Source organism: Polyergus mexicanus, unplaced genomic scaffold (assembly GCF_030449975.1).
Source record: "Polyergus mexicanus isolate NDT 795.1 unplaced genomic scaffold, iyPolMexi1.0 SCAF_14, whole genome shotgun sequence".
In the NCBI taxonomy this organism is placed as follows: Eukaryota; Metazoa; Arthropoda; class Insecta; order Hymenoptera; family Formicidae; genus Polyergus; species Polyergus mexicanus.
The window spans coordinates 4869929-4888872 of NW_027223334.1; the positions used below are offsets into that span (position 1 = coordinate 4869929).

The window sequence follows — 18944 nt, forward strand, 5'->3', positions numbered from 1 at the left end:
TTCGGGTGAAATCGGTTGAGACCGTGGTCCCACACGTACGGGTGCAGGGACCCGCGGGAGGGGGGGCAGACGTCCCCGGTACTTGGCGGGGGAGGGGGGGTGGGGCCACGATCCTCCACGTCCCCGCGAGGGGGGGTAGGGGACCCGCGTCCCCAACGTTTAATCGGGGGGGGTCCGGGACCTCGGTCCCCAACGTCGGGGCTCCTGCCCCCAACGTCGGGGCTTCGGCCCCCAACGTCAGAGGTTGCTCCGGGGAGTGCGCGGGGGAGGTGTGGCCATAAGGCCCCCCTTGAGGGGAGCATCGGCCCCCCTCCCCAAATACCACTACCCCTACGGAGTGGTGGGCGAGGAAGCTAGGTCGCTGTACCGACAGTACACGGATCAGATCTGCTTCCTCGCCGACATGCGGGCGGCGTTGGAGCGCGGCGGGCCCCACGCGGCTGCCTATCAGCCGTGGGCCCGCGATCGCCCCCCTCCCACCCCTGGCGCCGCTGCGTCGGAGCAGGGTGGCGGGAGGAGGAAGAGGAAAAAGAGGAAAAGGAGGGGTGGATTGGGGGGGAGAGTGGCGCGAGGCCCCCTCCTCCCCCACCCCCTTCCCCGCGGCGACCGCGTGCGGGCACCGGGGGCTGGCAACTGCCGCCCCCCGGCGATGCCCGGCGGTCCCTGCGGGAACAGGGGCCCCCTTCCCCGCCACCGCGTGCCTGGAACCAAGACGAATCCTGGGCCCGGGTCGTGGAGCGGAGGGAGAGGAGAGCCCAGGGGGCTGGGGCCGGACGACCGGCCCAACCCCCGGGGCAGAAAACGCCCGCTGCCCGCGCGCCCCCCCGCTCCTAGGAGTGGGGGTGGTGGGTGCCAGCAGCAACAGGGCAAGCGGCAGCCCCCCAAGAAGGGGGCTGCCACCAAAAGGAGACCCCCCCGTACAGCGGCCGTGACGATCACGTGCCCTGTCGGGGGGTACGAGCAGGCCCTGACAAGAGCACGGAGGGAGGTTGATCTCCAGAAACTGGGGATCGACTCCCTCTGTATTCGGGAGGCGGTCACCGGCGCGATGATGGTCGAGCTGCCGGGGTCAGGCGACAAGGAGGGCCCGACCGCCGCGCAACGGGCCGATGCCCTGCTGCTCGACCTCCGTCGCGTCTTTGAGGGCGACGATGGGGTGAGGCTTGCCCGCCCCATCCGGAAGGCTGAGCTGCGCCTCAGGGAGCTCGATCGCTCCCTGACGGCCGCGGACATCGCCGCAGCCATCGCCCGTGTGGGCGGTTGCCTCCCGGAGGAAGTGCGGGTTGGGGACGTTAGGTTCCCGACCCAGGGCATGGACACGGTCTGGGCCCAATGCCCGCTGGGAGCGGCCAATTCTGTGGCCATGGTGAGGACCATTCAGATTGGATGGTCCAGGGTCGCAGCGGAGCTGCTGGACAGGAGGCCTCTCCAGTGCTTTAAATGCCTGGAGCGGGGCCATGTCCAGCAGCATTGCAGCAGCAAAATAGATCGTAGCGGCTGCTGCTACCGTTGCGGCGAGAGGGGGCACCTAGCGCGAGACTGTGCCAGTAAGGTGAAGTGCCCCCTCTGCACGGAATTGGGCCGCCCTGCGGACCATAGGGTAGGGGGACCGCGTTGCACCCCCCCCAAGAAGAAGAAACCCGCCGCTGCGGGGCGCACGAGGCCCCCCGCACCGGCGGAAGGATTTCGGCCGGTTAAACTGGCCGAGATCACAGACGGCCGGCCGTCCGACGCCCGCAAGAGGGGCGCGGACAAAGTGGGGACCTCCGAGGAGGCCCCCAAAGAAAAAAGGCCCCCGAGGGCCAGGCCGGAGGTCATCACTCCCCCCACCACCATGGCGGAGGAGATGATGGCCGAACCTAAGGACCGCTAAACATAGCGGCCCTCCGCCTGATACAGGCGAACGTCAACCACGCCCGCCGGGCGCAGGACCTCTTCTTGCACACCCTGGCGGAGCGTGGTTGCGGTTTAGGTATTGCGGCGAAGCCCTATCGAGTCCCGGTGGACAATCCATGTTGGATTGGCGACGGGGCGGGCTCCGTCGCGATCGAGTGGCCTTCACTTGGACACAGTACAATTGGACACGGTGCAAATGGACACGTTACAAATGGACACGAGATTGTGCACACGGTTCAATTGGACACAGTGCATTTGGACACAGTAATTTTGGATACAGTAGCTTTTGGACACATAAGGAAATACGCATCGTTTACTTGGACACCGCTCAATTGGACACTGTTCATTTGGACACCGTTCGTTTGGACACAGAAAGATGCGCACCGTTCATTTGGACACCGTTCGTTTGGACACCGTTATTTGCCCACCGTTCGTTTGGACACCGTTCATTTGCCCACCGTTCGTTTGGACACCATTCATTTGTACACAGAAACATGCGCACTGTTTGTTTGAATATGTAACAGATGGAAAGAAATAAAAATCATTTTGGGAAAATATAATCAGTATTCTTATAACACTTTATTACTGGTAAATCTATGTAAAATATGAAATCGTGAAAAGGAGATACATTTGAAGGTTATAATATCTGTCAAAATAAAATATATTCATACTTATATATCTCTGATACTGATGTCATTAATTTTACATTGCTTTTAGCACTTTGTTTAGCCTTCCGCATATTTGGATGTCATGCATGGATACAGTGGGTTCCGCCCCCCCTGCGGGGGGGCTCCACTTCCGGAAGATATAACCTAACCCAAACCTATTTCTTATTTAAAACAAAAATTTGGTGTGGATTACGTCGTATAACTTAAATCAAATTTTGGTGTCCAAACGAACGGTGTCCAAACGAACGGTGGGCAAATGAACGGTGTCCAAACGAACGGTGGGCAAATGAACGGTGTCCAAACGAACGGTGTCCAAATGAACGGTGCGCATCTTTCTGTGTCCAAACGAACGGTGTCCAAATGAACAGTGTCCAATTGAGCGGTGTCCAAGTAAACGATGCGTATTTTCTTATGTGTCCAAAAGCTACTGTATCCAAAATTACTGTGTCCAAATGCACTGTGTCCAATTGAACCGTGTGCAAAATCTGTCCATTTGTAACGTGTCCATTTGCACCGTGTCCAATTATACTGTGTCCAAGTGCACCACTCCCGTCGCGATCACGTGGCGCAACGACCCCCTACTCCTCCGCTGTACGCCCATTGAGGCGTGACGGGGAGTGGTGGCGGTGCGTTGGGGGCCCATCTCCGTTGTGCGATGTTACATCTCCCCGAATGTAGACCTCGCCCACTATGAGGCGTTCCTGGACGGGGTGGCGGCCGTTTATCGCCGCCAACTGCCCCGTCCGGTCATCGTGGCCGGGGACTTCAATGCGAAATTAACGCGTTGGGGTTCCCGGTTCACGGACGCCAGGGGCGGGGTCCTGCAGGACTGGGCGGCGGCACTCGGCCTGTGTCTTTTGAACACAGGGTCGAGGAGCACCTTCGTGCGGTGCCAGGGGGAGTCGGTCCCGGATTTATCCTGGGCCACCCCTGCTGCCGCGCCATTCGTTAGTAGCTGGCGGGTGGCGACGGAGTGTGAACCGCTGTCGGACCATCTCTATATAGAGATGGTCCTCACCGCCGCCCGCCACGGGGTGCTCAGCCGCTCCCAGGGCCGGGGGGGTGCCCGGCCACGGAGATGGGCCCTGCGGAAGTTAAACTCGGACAGGCTAATCGCGGCCGTCCTCGCGGCTGATTGGCCGTGCCCGGGGGGTGAAGGGCGAGGGATACAAGAGGAGGTAGATTGGTTCCGGGGCGCGTTACGCGACGCTTGTGATTTCGCGATGCCCCGGACCAACCCCCGCCCACGGAGGGCGGCGTACTGGTGGTGCGAAGAGATTGCCGAGCTTCGGCGCTCCTCTGTGGCCGCCAGACGCCGCTTCACCTGGGCTCGGCGTCGATCTGACGCCGAGAGGACGGCTTCCGCGTATGAGGGGTTCCGAGTCGCTCGGAACGCCCTCAGCGCGGCAATTAGACGGGCCAAGGTGAGGGGGTGGGACGAGATGCTCCACTCCCTGAACTCGGACCCATAGGGGCGCCCTTATAAACTTGTTCTCAACAGGTTGAGAGCATGGGCGCCCCTCGTGACGGAGTCCCTCGAGCCCCAAGTCCTCGACGAGGTCCTGGGGGCCCTCTTTCCCACAGAGGACCCCCCGTTTTTGGAGGGCGGCGAAACTGCCGCCCCTCCCTGGACCGAGGACTTGGAGGTAACGGGGGACGAGATGGCCGGGGTAATCCGTCGGTTGAGGCTGCAGGGCACCAAGGCCCCCGGCCCCGACGGCATCCCCGCCCGGGTCTGAGTTCTCGCCTTGGACCACCTGACCGAGCGTCTGAGGCAGCTCTTTACGAGCTGCCTCAGGCAGGGGTACTTCCCCCCAGCTTGGGTGAGGGCCAAATTGGTCCTCATCCCAAAGGGGGACGGGTCCGGGGGCTCCCCTTCCGCATATCGGCCGATATGCTTGCTGGACGAGGTGGGCAAGCTACTAGAACGCTTGCTAGTGGACCGCCTCGTCCGGCACCTGTCTCGGAATGGAATGGATCTCCACCAGGATCAGTATGGATTCCGCGGGGGAAGATCGACGATCGACGCGATCTTTCGCGTACGATCCTTAGCGGAGTCCATCATGAAGGGGGGCAGGGTGGTCATTGCGGTGTCTTTAGACATCCGCAACGCCTTTAACACCCTGCCCTGGAATAGGGTGAGGGGAGGCCGCTGTCAACTTTGGCCTCCCCCCCTACCTGGTGGGGATCCTGGAGTCATACTTCTGGAACATGCGGTTGGAGTACACCGATAGCGGTGTGCTCCCATGCGGAAGGGGGATGTACTGCGGGGTTCCACAGGGGTCAGTTTTGGGCCCCACTCTGTGGAACCTCGCGTACAATAGAGTCCTCAACACCGTCCTCCCCCCCGGCTGCAGCATCGTCGGCTATGCCGACGACACGATCGTGCTGGCCGGGGGGAGGAGCTGGGGGGAAGCCGTTAGGACGGCCAACGTGGCGGTGGCGTGCGTTGTTCGCGCGATCCACGACATGGCCTTCGAGGTGGCGCCTCGTAAATCCGAGGCGCTCTTCATGCACCGGGGGAAGCGTGGTGCTCCCCCGGAGGCGGCCCGTGTCGTAGTGGATGGCACCTCCGTCCGGGTGGGGACCCGGTTGAAGTACCTGGGTCTCTGCCTGGACGCTACCTGGAGCTTCAGCGGGCACTTTGAGCGTCTGGCCCCCAGGGCGGAGGCGGTGGCTCATTCTCTGAGCCGCCTCCTGCCCAACCTGGGTGGGCCGGATGGCAGAGTGCGCCGTCTCTACGCGACAACCGTCCAAGCGGTGGCCCTATACGGGTCACCTGTTTGGGCGGATGCCCTGATGGCGAGTAGGCGCGGCAAGATGTTGCTGCGCCGAATATTTCGGCGGATCGCCATCAGGGTCATCCGCGGTTATCGGACGGTGTCGCATACGGCGGCCGCAATACTCGCGGGATTGCCGCCCATCGAGCTCTACGCTGACATGTACGCTAAGGTTTATCGGCGTACGAAGGAGCTCGATGGGCTGGGCGTCGCCTTGATCCCGCGGGTCAAGGCCGCCGTGAGGCTTCAGGCTCGACGACGTATGTTGGAGAGGTGGCAAGAAGACCTCTCCAATCCCCGAGACAACTCGGGGAGGCGCGTCGTCGAGGCCATCCGCCCCCGTTTAATAAAATGGGTGGAAAGGGCGGGTGGCGAGGTGTCATACCGTGTGGCGCAGGTACTCACGGGCCATGGGTGTTTTGGCTCGTACCTGTGCCGCATCGAGCGCGAAGCGGACGCACGCTGTCACCACTGTGACGGGGACGAGGACACGGCGCAGCATACGCTGGAGACATGTCCAGCGTGGGCAGAGGAGCGCCGAGTCCTCGTCCAACAATTAGGGGGAGGGGGGAATATTGACCTCTCGCTCCCGGGCATCATCGCGACGATGTTCGAGAGCGAGGGGTCCTGGGGGGCGGTCTCCTCCTTCTGCGAGGCAGTGATGCTGAGGAAGAAGGAGGCCGGGAGGGAAAGGGAGCGCCTGCCCGGCGGCCGCCCGGGCGGGCCTCCCCGACGTGGGAGGTATTGGGGCGCGGCCGGAGTCGGGAGGGGGGTGCATGGAGAGCCTTTTGCTGGCAGGACCCGCCCCCCCGCCGCGACTCCCGGCCGCGGAGGCGCGGCGCAGCGCCGCGCCAGGAGGCCTCGGCGGGGTGGGTCGGTGGGCGCGGGGACAGTCCTTGTCCCCCGTTGCCCGCGAGGACCCGCCCGGCAACGGGCGGCACGGGCGGGGGAAGCGGATCGGGGGACAATTGGCTCCGGTCCATGCCGGCTCCTCCTGCCGACGTGCAGGGCCCGCGCGCAATAACAACGCAGGCCCGGGCCCGGCCACGCCAACCCCGCCGCGCCAATGGCGGGATGTAGAGCCCCCCTTGCGGGGGGGCTCCACTTCCGGAAGATATAACCTAACCCAAACCTATTTTTTATTTAAAACAAAAATTTGGTGTGGATTACGTCGTATAATTTAAATCAAATTTTGGTGTCCAAACGAACGGTGTCCAAACGAACGGTGGGCAAACGAACGGTGGGCAAATGAACCGTGTCCAAACGAACGGTGGGCAAATGAACGGTGTCCAAACGAACAGTGGGCAAATGAACGGTGTCCAAACGAACGGTGGGCAAATGAACGGTGTCCAAACGAACGGTGGGCAAATAACGGTGTCCAAACGAACGATGTCCAAATGAACGGTGCGCATCTTTCTGTGTCCAAACGAACGGTGTCCAAATGAACAGTGTCCAATTGAGCGGTGTCCAAGTAAACGGTGCGTATTTTCTTATGTGTCCAAAAGCTACTGTATCCAAAATTACTGTGTCCAAATGCACTGTGTCCAATTGAACCGTGTGCAAAATCTCGTGTCCATTTGTAACGTGTCCATTTGCACCGTGTCCAATTATACTGTGTCCAAGTGCACCACTCCCGTTGAGCTTATCGCTCCGCGGGTGTTACAATGGTTCGGGGCACATCAGCCAGAATGAGTTGGAAAAGCCTCTATCGTTAAGATTAGAATTCTGACTGGTAAATACAATATTTTCTATTATCTTTCAAAAAAATAAAAACATAGTGTAAAAGTAGGTTAGTGAGGAAATGGGTTATTGAACGAAAGAGATATGGAGATCTTTAAATTGTGTTAATCTTGGTAGGACGATGCTGCTTCCAAGTCAGGAAGCTCATCGATAAACTCTTGGATTGCTTTGTCTATGTAATCTAATTCAGGAGACTGAGGAGAGGGAATGAGAGAATTATTGAAGATCACTGTTGAAAGTAAAGAGAATGATCGCGGGGAGGGGGGTAGATGTGGAGAAGACAAGGAAGAATATTCAGAGGAGTAGGAGGGGGAAAAATAGGGAGGAGAACTTGGAGTAAGGAGGTCGCTAGAATGTCTGTAGGTGTGTGTGTAATCGTAATCGTGGTTGTTAATTCTATTAATTATTCTAACAATTCCATTTACTTTGATTAAATTGTTGTTGATTTTAGCGATATATTGGTTAGCTATCCTAATCGTTTTTGAGTCAGCTTGCGCCAACGCCCTCCGAGTCCTGCGATAAACTCGATGTATGTACTTGGCTCGCGAATGAAGTCGCTTGATCGAAATACGCAAGGTGATCTTTTTCACTATAGAAAATTATAAGTGATGATTCCTAGTTGGAATTCGCGTAAAGAAAAATTGCTTGGTAGCGACTTACTCTTTTTAAATAGAAGACGGACGGGGAGCTTAACTCGGGGATTGTCGTTTGTGGTCGAGAGAGATGCCGTTGAACAAGACGTGCCGGACTGATTTGTTAACCGGGTGACTGATAAAAACTGAGAGAGCGGAATCTCGCGGGCTCCCTTTTTATAGTTCGTCGATTTGTCGAAGGTGAACATTTTCCGATGGACATTTGCACACGTGATTTTGAGGTGAATAGCAAAGGTCTATGATTTCTATCGATGATGATGCGGTTATTTTGTTAGATATTTCGTAAAATGTTTTCATCGTCTCTTCGCTGTTTATTTGTTCTTTCGCTAGAAAGTCTATATATGGAATATCTATTGATCGGCTTAATTTCTTTTTGTTTTTCTCGTGGTTACTCATAGATATATTTACTGATAAATGATGAAATGTTTAAAGTTTAAAACGTTATGTGGTGCAAGATGTTCTATTTACCGAAAGACATTTTTATTGTCAATCGACGATCCTTGCCGCAATTTCGCGGAAGAAAGGAATCGTGGAGTCGGCAGGACGTAACAATTCAATAGAATGGACTTGTGTATATTCATATTAAATGTATGAATAAGAAACAAGTCCATCTTCGTAATAAAAACAATTTCCTTCCTATTGCTCTCTATATTTTAATATTTATTCAGTTATATTATTATTATTGATTATACGGTTTGTATACAGTTTAATTTCTGTATTAAAATTATCTATAAAGATAAGATAGATAAGTAATTGATACTTAAGATTATTTATAATCTTGTATTCAATACTTATATTCAATGGTATGAGCTTTGTAAATATATACTGTTTATATAATTCCTTTTAAAAAAAATTTCCTTTTTATTAAATAAATTTAAAAAAATCGCATCCATATAAATATTGCATAATGTAGTACTTTATATTTTGCAGAAAAATTTCAAATTTTAAATTTTTACAAAAGCAGTGAGATCCCACGAAAAACCTCACAAAAGTAAAAAAAATACGCTAGGTATATAAAAAAATCCCAACTTGTACGTAAAAAAAGTTTAATATTTACTCTTAAAAAATAACTTTTAAAACATTTTTGCTTTAAAAATAATTTTCATAAAAAATAAAAAACTAAAAAATAATTTTCCTCCAAAAAATAACTAAAAGATAAAAAATTTTAAAAAATCAAAAATCAAAACTAAGTATGAAATAAAGTTAACTAGCCAAGTATTATAGAAGTAGTTCAGTTTGTAATTTGAAATAATATTTGTTTGATAAAATCAGTCTTGCATTTATAGAAATATTATAGATTTTCTCGAGAAAATTAAAATGCACTTTATTTTTATAGAATTACGTTATTATGTCCCCCCCAAATAAATATTATATATAATATATAAAATAGCACAATTATATTTTTTATTACAAATGGTACATTATAAAACTACTTAACTCTTGATGCAATAATATCGATCACATCGATCACTAATTTCAAGTTTCAAAGTGACCCGTGCCGAACTGATCGACTTGCTTTGAAATTAATTATAAGCTTTACCAGATAGGCCTGTAACGAAAAGGATTAAAATTAAAGTGACATACAAATGCTTGGCGTGCCCGATCTGAAATAAAAATTTCCAAAAGATTATCGGAAATCATTATCAATATGTTAATAAAAATAAATAACTTATAATGCGACTCGTGCACGCCAAGTTTTTCTATGTCACTTTAATTTTAATTCTTTTCGTTTCAGGCCTATCAGGTAAAGCTTATGATTAATTTCAAAACAACTCGATCAGTTTGGCACGGGGTACTTTTAAACTCGAAATTGGTGATGGATGTGATCGACGTTATTGCATTAAGGGGATCCTAAAATGACGGCCGAACTCCGACGGGTTAGCGCCCTCATCTAAGCGTAACTAAAATTATCGATAATACCGACCGAAATTATCCATAATATCAATAATTTTAGTTCCGCTGTTACCGATAATATTTCTGCATGTTTTATGCATATTTGAAAGAGAATTGTGTTCAATATGATGAAATCGGACAACATCGTGTATTTCTACTGCTCTATTGCCTCGCACGCATATCTAAGCGTATCTAAGCGTATAGATAACAGTATAACATAGACACGTGTCTGCCTTTATTGCATATTTGAACACAATTTCACACATTACTTATATGGACTTATATATATATATATATATATATATATATATATATATATGTGCGTGTGTGTGTGTGTGCCTTTCCATATATCTTTCCAAGAGGAATAATATTTGGCCGTGTGTGTGTGTGCATGTATTGTTATATATATATGTGTGCCTTTTATGTGTATATATATATATATATACATACATACATACGTACATACTGTAACCGTATATTTCTTTTAAAATTATTTAATTAATAATTATCTATGCGGCGGGCGGTTCTCCGATGCCCACGGTACACCTTCGGCGCGTATTCCGAATATCGATCTCGCGATCCACAAAAATTCCCGGAATCACAAATAAACTAAGTTGGGCGCCAGGTACGGCAGGCCGCACCATTCACGAAAAACGCAACACCAAAAATAATCGCGCGATCGATAATTAACGCGACGGCAAAATTCCGCGGCTATTCAGTATACCCGAAATGGTAGAGGGGGGGGGTTCGGGCAAGACGGGAGAAATCTTGAGAGTCGAGAACACGGGAGCCAAAATGAGCATTCGGTCGGTTAAAACAAAGATAACAATAATATATTTAAAATGAAAGAAACAAGAGTATAGAGTAGTTCGTATAAATAATAGCCTGGAATGACAGCAAGTAGGTTACAGGCGAATAAGATATATTATCTCCGTGGAGATCGGCACGGCCGTGCGCAACAGTATCAAATTACCGGACGTCTTACGCGCTTTAACTCGACTCTTCGGCCGCGAGGATTTCCGCCGTACGCGACTTAATTAGGCCGCGACAGCTAAAGAAATCTCTCGAATACGCCGGTAACTACTTTACGCACGCTCGTGAATCCGCTTCGATATAATAGAAAATACTAGATTACGCGACTCAAATCGGTCCGTTGGTCCGGCTCGCGGTAAGCCGATATAGGTCTCGATAACAATGACGGTGACCTTTGCGTTGAAATGCCTAATCCCTAGCTCGAATGACTCGCGGAAACTAATAGCGGGCTCAAAGACACCCGATAGATTTCTTGTACGAATTTTTAGGATTTCGCTTCCTCCTGACTCTAATTTCTTACAATACTTACAAACACGCGCTAACAATACACAGGAACAATACGGAAACCATCTCTAACGACTGTGGTGTACGAGTCGTGCGGCGCAATACTTTGCGCGAGTCGGAATATCGATCGCGTGAACGCCAAAAATCCCGATAATTTACGACGTATTATACAGACTAACGCGAAAATAACACTAATGACTGTCGGCGGCAGCGAAGTGAATAGAGAGAGCCTATTTTATCTAATTCGGATGAGCGACATGTGCCCGTCGGCCGTGCGACTTAATCTACCGAAAATATTCACCAAATTAATTCACCAAAACGCGTGGCTCGACAACTATTTAGGGCGCAACTCATCCGAATTAATTACCTACAGTTATTCGGCAACAAAATCGGGTCGACGACGCTCGTCCCACCGGCCGGAAATTCTCTGTGCTTCTCCTAAGCGGTTCGGTGTGTTCGCTCGCTCCCGGAAAAGTCTGCGTCCTCTCTAACGGCTCGCCGAACAGTGCCGAGCGAGAGTCCTGCAGGAGACACGTCGGCGCGATAAATCGCTATCGCGCCACTTGTGGCGCTTTCGCGTTACGCAGGGCCGTCCTGCGGTCCTCGCGATCCTTGTTGTCACCACGGCCGTGTTGGTGGATCCTCGCCCCGAAATTTCCTAAATCCGTTGTTGTCTGACCGGCAGATGCGGAATTTCGGCAGCGTCCGAGCGGTTCTCCCTCCTATTTTGAAAGATAGGTCCATGGTGAAGAATCCTCCCGCCGCTCCGTCCTTGGGACTCCCTCGCTTCGCGCGGGTGGAGTGGCCGCCCCTTCGGCCGGTTCCTTCCGGTCCTTCGCTTCTGTCCCTGATGTCTCCTGTGTCCTGGACTCCCGCTCTTGGCCGTCTCTCTTCCTCTCCTTCCTCTCCTTCCGCCGGATGGGATCCCGCCGCTCGACCTCATGCCGACAACTAACTCGCGGGCTCATCTCGAGCTTACATTTGCGATTCTTCCACCCGAAAGTCAGATCGCGCTGATCTGACCATCGGGCCGCTCTCTCCCTAAATTAGGAAGACGCAGGCCCCCGAAAAACCGTCCCCGATCGGGCCATTCGGCCCTTGTGACGGACGTCCCAAAAACGTCACGTCACAATACGTACATACGTACATACGTACATACGTACATACGTACATACATACATACATACATATATACAATGGCACAATACATATATATGTATTATAATATATACCCAGACAGAACAAGGATGTCCTTAGGACGTCCAAAGGGCATCCAGGACGTACATGTAGGATACCCTGAGGATATCCCATTGTAATCCTCAAATCTCCTCTGAATGTCCTGAGGAAGAGTAAATGATAGCCGTATATTAAGCTCTGGAGAATTCAGGGAGATCCTGTGAAACATCCTAAGGATTTTTATAGGATATGTTAAGGATATTTTTCGTATGTTTCAAGGAGCAAATTTTAAAATTTAAATATAAATTAAAATTATGTTTTGATATTTACTGCCAATATTAAAAATCTAATATTAAAAATAGTTCACCGTTCTTTAATATTTGAGGCTTTCGTGCTATACATGAATATTTTAGGTTTGGCTCCCGGGTTTGAGTAGTGTAATATTTTCTAAACAATCCAATATCTGAATTCCCTATGTTGGGATTGCATCAGAAATTGAACTGATAGAAAATAATTACATTTGTAATTTCCTGTCAGTTGCTCTTTGCAAGCTTTATATAATTCTCATGACCAAATCTCAAATACGAGTTCGCGTGTCGCATAACGGTAAACCAACGAACTAGCGGTTGAATACTATTGTTTGTAAAGTTTTTGGAATGTTGCGAACAGTAACATTTCTCATGAAATATTAAATAAATAATAATTTTGGATATATGAAAATGTGCGCATCAAATTCAATTATTAATATTAAACGAAATTAATGTTAACAATTAATTGCACATATATATGTTCTCTGGAAATCCAAAAGACATCCAATATAATAGACAGGGCAGATATATCCTACAGACATCCAGGGGTTATCCAGTGGACATTTATAGGACATTAATACTTATTATAATACTTAAGATTTCTACATTATATTAAATAGCCGACACAACTAAAAATAATTATGTATGCATATTAAATTTTTATAAATATATTTATAATAATATCTTAAAACATCCTACAAATGTCCTGAACCATCCTGGACATATTCAGGATGATCCTGAGGATGTTTTGTGCTGTCTGGGTAATAACGGTTATATTGCTAATCTTACATAACTATTAAATCGCATTCGGTTCAAAATATTGTAAAGCAACCAGCACGCGTAAATCGCCTCTGGAATACTTTCTACAATAACCAGCACACGTAAATTGCCTCTGGAATACTTTTTACAATAACCAGCACACGTAAATTGCCTCTGGAATACTTTTTACAATAACCAGCACACGTAAATCGCCTCTGGGATATTTTTTACAATAACCAGCACATGTAAATTGCCTCTGGAATATTTTTTACAATAACCAGCACACGTAAATCGCCTCTGGGATATTTTTTACAATAACCAGCACACATAAATCGCCTCTGGAATATTTTTTACAATAACCAGCACACGTAAATCGCCTCTGGGATATTTTTTACAATAACCAGCACACGTAAATCGCCTCTGGGATATTTTTTACAATAACCAGCACACGTACGCCAACGATGCGCATTATCTAACGGATGTTTTTTGTTATTTCTATTTTTATTATTCGTTTGTCCTCTAAGGACACTCGATGAGCGATTAGAGATACCCCCTTCCGGCGACGATAAATTAGAGATACCCCCTTCCGGCGATGATAAATTAGAGATACCCCCTTCCGGCGACGATGATCTCATCGTTCGCTGAGTATTCGGAATGCGCATTATCTAATGGTTGTTTTTTGTTATTTCTATTTTTATTATTCGTTTGTCCCCTAAGAAGGACATTCGATGAGCGAGTAGAGATACCCCCTGCCGGCAACGGAGCGGTCGCAGAAGGAAGACGCGGCGCGATCGATAAATCGTACCGCGACATCCGCGCGTCGATTTTTATAAAACGCGAGATCGTTTCGAGAAGCGTCAAAGTATTCTCGCTCGCGAGATAGCGAAGCGCGAAACGGTGAAGCGCGAAGTGGCGAGAGTTAAAATCGGTCGCGAACTGTTCGATATGGAACGAATCGAACAGATAATTAACGCGGCCGATTATATTAATGTAAACGGAGATTTAATCGCGATAAAATCCTACGTTCTGGGAGACCTCGCCACGGATTTGCGCGCGGAGGCGCAAGGTGTTATCGAGAATAGTCCGGATTCGTTTAGACTCGCCTTTCAGTTGAACGGAGACGTAGATATCGCGCGTTTAATGTAAGTATTCGATCGGAATTATAATAAATTATAATAAATTATAATGTTTTAATAACTTTTTAATAACTTTTTACTTTTACTAACTTTTACTTTTGAATTTTAGACAAGAAATAGAGGGCTGTATAACAACGGCGCGAGAATCGCTCTACGATTTAATAACTAGAACGAGGACTATGTTCGCACAGGCGCAAAGCGTTCATAGCGCGTTGCGCGACGCTCGCCAACGCGACATCGCGCGAGCCCCCGAACGGTTCGACTTAATCGGTCGACTTCACGAGCGCGAGCGCAACTTCGCCATCCCCGAGTTAATCGATCCGCTTCGCGAGAGCGAGCGCGACTTCGCCGTTCCTGAGGTTAGGCGAGTCGTCGCATCGCCGATCGACGAGGAGCCCGAATCGCGACCGATCGGCGAGGAGTCCGAATCGCGGCCGATGGAGGACGAGGCCGAACCGGCGACGGTCGACGAGGGTGAATCGCGGGCGGGTGTACGATTGGCGAATTACGAGCCCGAATCGCAACCGTTCGACACGGAGTAATTTTACGCATTAATGAAATATGATTTTTATCTATACATAATACATAATACATAATACATATTTCGCGTATCGCATGCACGCGTATTTGTAAGATATGATTTTTACGAATAAACGCTATACGTTAAGCGAAGCGTCGATTCTTTACGCTTCTCTTTCCTTCTCCCGCATCCTCTCGCTCTCGCGCTTCTCGTAGTAACCATCTGTGTCCGCATTAAATTTGTGTTTTGGTGACAAAGATTGTTGACATAACTTGACAGCAAATTGACGGCAAGAACCGAGCAAAGCTTGATATAACTTGACGTCAAATTGATGGCAAAAATCGAGCAAAATGTGCGCAAGACAATTGACAACAGAGTGTCAGCAAAAACCGAACAAATTCTGCAGGTTTTGGCCATTCATATAAAATAGTATATTTAAATGGATTTAAAGTCTCAACCCTAAGTAATAAAATAATGATAAGTTTTGGTTATAAAATGACTATTAGATAATTAGACATTATATAGGATCATATATTAATGTGTTAAAACATATATAGGTGAATTTAAATAATATATTTAAATAAAATATTTAATAATTATTCGAACAATTTCTGTCCAAAAAGATCTTTAATTTATAAAATTCTATAGAAATTATATAGAATCAAGGATACGCGATCGCGATAAAGGAAAAACGCGATTCGTTCGTATAGCGTGTATTTTGCAACAGTATAAGTATAACTAATATTAAATTTATAGATTATATAATTGACTCGATACATTATATATAAAGCTTAAAATATATAATTAAATTTATAGATTAAATAATTAATTCGATACATTATATAAAATTTAAATTTATAGATTATATATAATATACAATAATGTAATATAATTTATAATATAAAATCAATCGCGCATATCGCGCAAACGATCGCGTCGCTCGAACCACCAATCGTGCAGTTTGCACGCGTTCTCTAACGCGCAATTCTTCGCGTGATATCCGCAGCGAAAAGCTCGCGAAGCGTTCAGAGTCTCCAAACGTTCGATGTCTTCGTAATCGGCGTCGATAGTTTCGACGGAGACGGCTATGTCGCGATCGTCGGCGACGTTTCCCAAGATCTCGATCAGCCACTTCTTCTTCTCGTGACCTTTGACGTAGATCCGCACCGTCGAATCGGGGTTAGATTCTCGACATACGGCATCTCGAACGAGTCTCTTCATCGACCCGTAATTCGCGTGTCCATCGTTCCACTTTAGCTGGTGATGATTCGATATCAGCCAACATGCTCGCGATTTTTCCGCTCTCGTGAGCAGATCCCACGACATCGGCGGGCGAAAGATGTGATGCGTCAATTCCATGCCATTTCTTAACACGGCTACTTCTTTCGCGACGAATTTTTCGTTAACTACGAAACCTTGAAGATCGACGAAGATCGGCGCGTCCATCGTCGTTGTTAGCGATACTCGAAGTGTTTCCTTCTAGATTTTTTTCTAAGTGCTTTATTCTTTCTCCGTACTTTTTCGAATATCGTCGCGCTTACACGATTCTGCGCACGACGTTAGTGAGCGGATTGTACTCTACCACTCGATCGTGAATGATAAGACAGTAGGCTGTGGTGTTAGAGGGGATGTTCTCTTTGCAGTCGAACTCTATGCGAACGTCCACGGTGACGCTCTTGATCGACTCGTTGTGTCGAGAACAGTCGATGACTACGAGCGGGCCGTGAGTTAAAAATTTATTTAGATTTAAGAGCGCTTCGTCGTTGTCGCATCCGTAGTACGTTTTTCGAAATTTCAAATACATATCGTATAACACGGCGACTTTATGCTTATCGAAATCTAGATTCATGTCGTCGTAAGGATAACAATCGGAATTAAGATACAGTTTGACATTAGTTAGTTTGCAATCGTCGAATAAAGAAGGCTCCTCGGACAGAACGTTCTTCTTTCCGGATTGTAGCGCGAAGATAACGTATCGCGGTTTCTCGAGTTGCGTCGCCGCTTTGACGGCCCACGAGAGTTTGGTCGTGCTCTGTAGAAGCGGAAACTCGTAGAGATCCCATGAGCGAAAAGCGACGCTCAGGTATCGTCCGCAATCTAAGGTGCGCAATAATCTTAATTTATTAACATCATTTAATACTATATGAGGCATTCGCCATTGTATCTTTAACAAAACGATTTTAGGTTCTTGCGTTTCGCGCGATATGACGCAATTGTTATCGTTGCGCGCTCGTATTAGAATAAGTTCGTGTCGCGCGTTGATCACAACGCGCTTGTAATCTTCGCAAAAACCTAATAGCACGTTGAGAGGTACGCAAAAGTTAAAATCCCCGATCGACGAATGAGTTGTCGCTAATAAATCCCATCCAGCGTTTTTTAATATTTTGCTTCTCTCGACCGTCAGCGACGCGTAATTCTTGATCGTGCTCGTTATTCCAACGTTTCTGCTTCGATCGATCTCCACGCCGTCGAGCTCGTAGCGAATCTCCTCGAACATAAACACCGCGCAATTGTTCACTAGTCTCGTCACCGATGCGATTTCCCCTTGCGCGCTCGGCGCCTCCTTCGACTCGAGTCTGCCCTCGACGTAGAGAAAACTGTCGCAAGGCAACGTGTACAAATCCTGCTGTTGTATAGGAATTCGTATCTCGTCGCTATTTCCGAACGTAGTATTGGCGTAAGGGTTGTACGTGTGAGTCTCGATCTTGACGATGCGATCGTCGAAGATCGGCTCCCCACCGATACTTAGAATGTCGCACATTCCGCTTTTTACGAAGAAGCGGTCCTCGGCACGACGAAACCCAAAGAGCGCAGAAAAGCCGCGTTGGCGACGGTCAGTCTTCCTCCCTTCTTCCTTCTCTTTTCCGCGTTTAGAGGCGACGCGACGGCGATGACGGGCGCGTTTCTCGCGTTCGATCCGTTCACTACGAGCATCGCGCGCTTCTCTACCGTTTTCGCCGCACGTGTAGACTCGTGATCTCCTCGCCGCGAAAATCGATCAATTTTCCTTTCTGGTCCATAACACGCACGTTTATATCGGTAATGGTCCGCGCGATGATCGGGAGGTAAATGATCTGCGTTGGAATCTCCGATACTTTATATCCGGGTGGAACGTTAGGCGCGAATTCGTGTATAGTATGCGCGGATTTGTCGTTATGATACGCCCCTGTCGTGACGTTGCACTCTACTCGAATGAGGTTAATGGCCATAATATTTATCGGCTTATCGGACGCGTACCATTTATTCGGTTGTAACACGCGAAACGAGAAACCCAGGAGCGAACCAATATTATCGGGTTTTGTGAAATTTACTCGATACGCGCACTTAATTTCGCTTCTCATAGTGTTATCGTTACCGCGAAGCGTTATAGAATTTTCACTTTTATCACCATTCTCATCGTCTTCGAAATAGTCGTCACCAACATCGTATATGTAATCGTCATCGCTCGTTTCCGGTTCTTCGTTTTCGCGCTCTCGTTCCTCTTCTCTCGCTCATCGTTTGTGACGAATCGCCGCTCTTAGATACGCGTTTATAGCGCTTAACTCGTAAGATCCTACCGGAATCGCGATAATCTCGTCATTATCGTCGAAGTAAAATTTATTATTCGCGGAATTTATATTCGGTATCGTATTATAAGTTTCGAAATTGGTTAAACCTAACTCGTAATCGTCATCGTTTAAATCGAGAGGCGGAAAATAACTCGCCGCGAGAACGCTGCTTCGTCCGGAAAGAGTCAGAGTCAGCGACATGATCGGCGAGAGCGATCGAACTGCGCTCGATCGACGAATAACGGTCGATATTATAGTCGACGATTCCTCCAATCGACTCCTCGGAGAAATCGAAGACTCAATTGTCCGCAGATATTCTGATCGCGCGTCTGCTCGGAGCGACGATTGTATCGAATGTTCGCGTCGCGCCCGAGATAACGCGCGAGTTCGCGCGGAGGACGAAGATCGCCGAAACCGTCGTAGTAAATCGCGTCGCCCCCTTTTTTCGCGTACGCCACCCAATGAGTACCCGGTCCGGATGCGTCGTCTAAATTCACAATGCCGCTCTCGTCGCGGCGCGCTCGCGACGGAAGCGCGTCGCGCATAAACA

The 18944-nt window shown here is 48.6% G+C and overlaps 1 protein-coding gene across 1 annotated transcript; it reads right to left on the reverse strand.

Annotated features, from left to right (window-relative positions):
• Positions 1-16383: 16383 nt before the first annotated feature.
• On the reverse strand, positions 16384-17607 carry LOC138939247 (uncharacterized). The gene has a single exon (XM_070306892.1). It carries the CDS (start codon positions 17605-17607, stop codon positions 16384-16386), a length of 1224 nt encoding a protein of 407 aa, XP_070162993.1.
• Between the last annotated feature and the right edge of the window lie 1337 nt (positions 17608-18944).

Bases quoted from the DNA above. Each gene is read 5' to 3' on its own strand.
- LOC138939247 (XM_070306892.1), bottom strand. From the start codon at position 17,607: ATGTGCGACATTCTAAGTATCGGTGGGGAGCCGATCTTCGACGATCGC.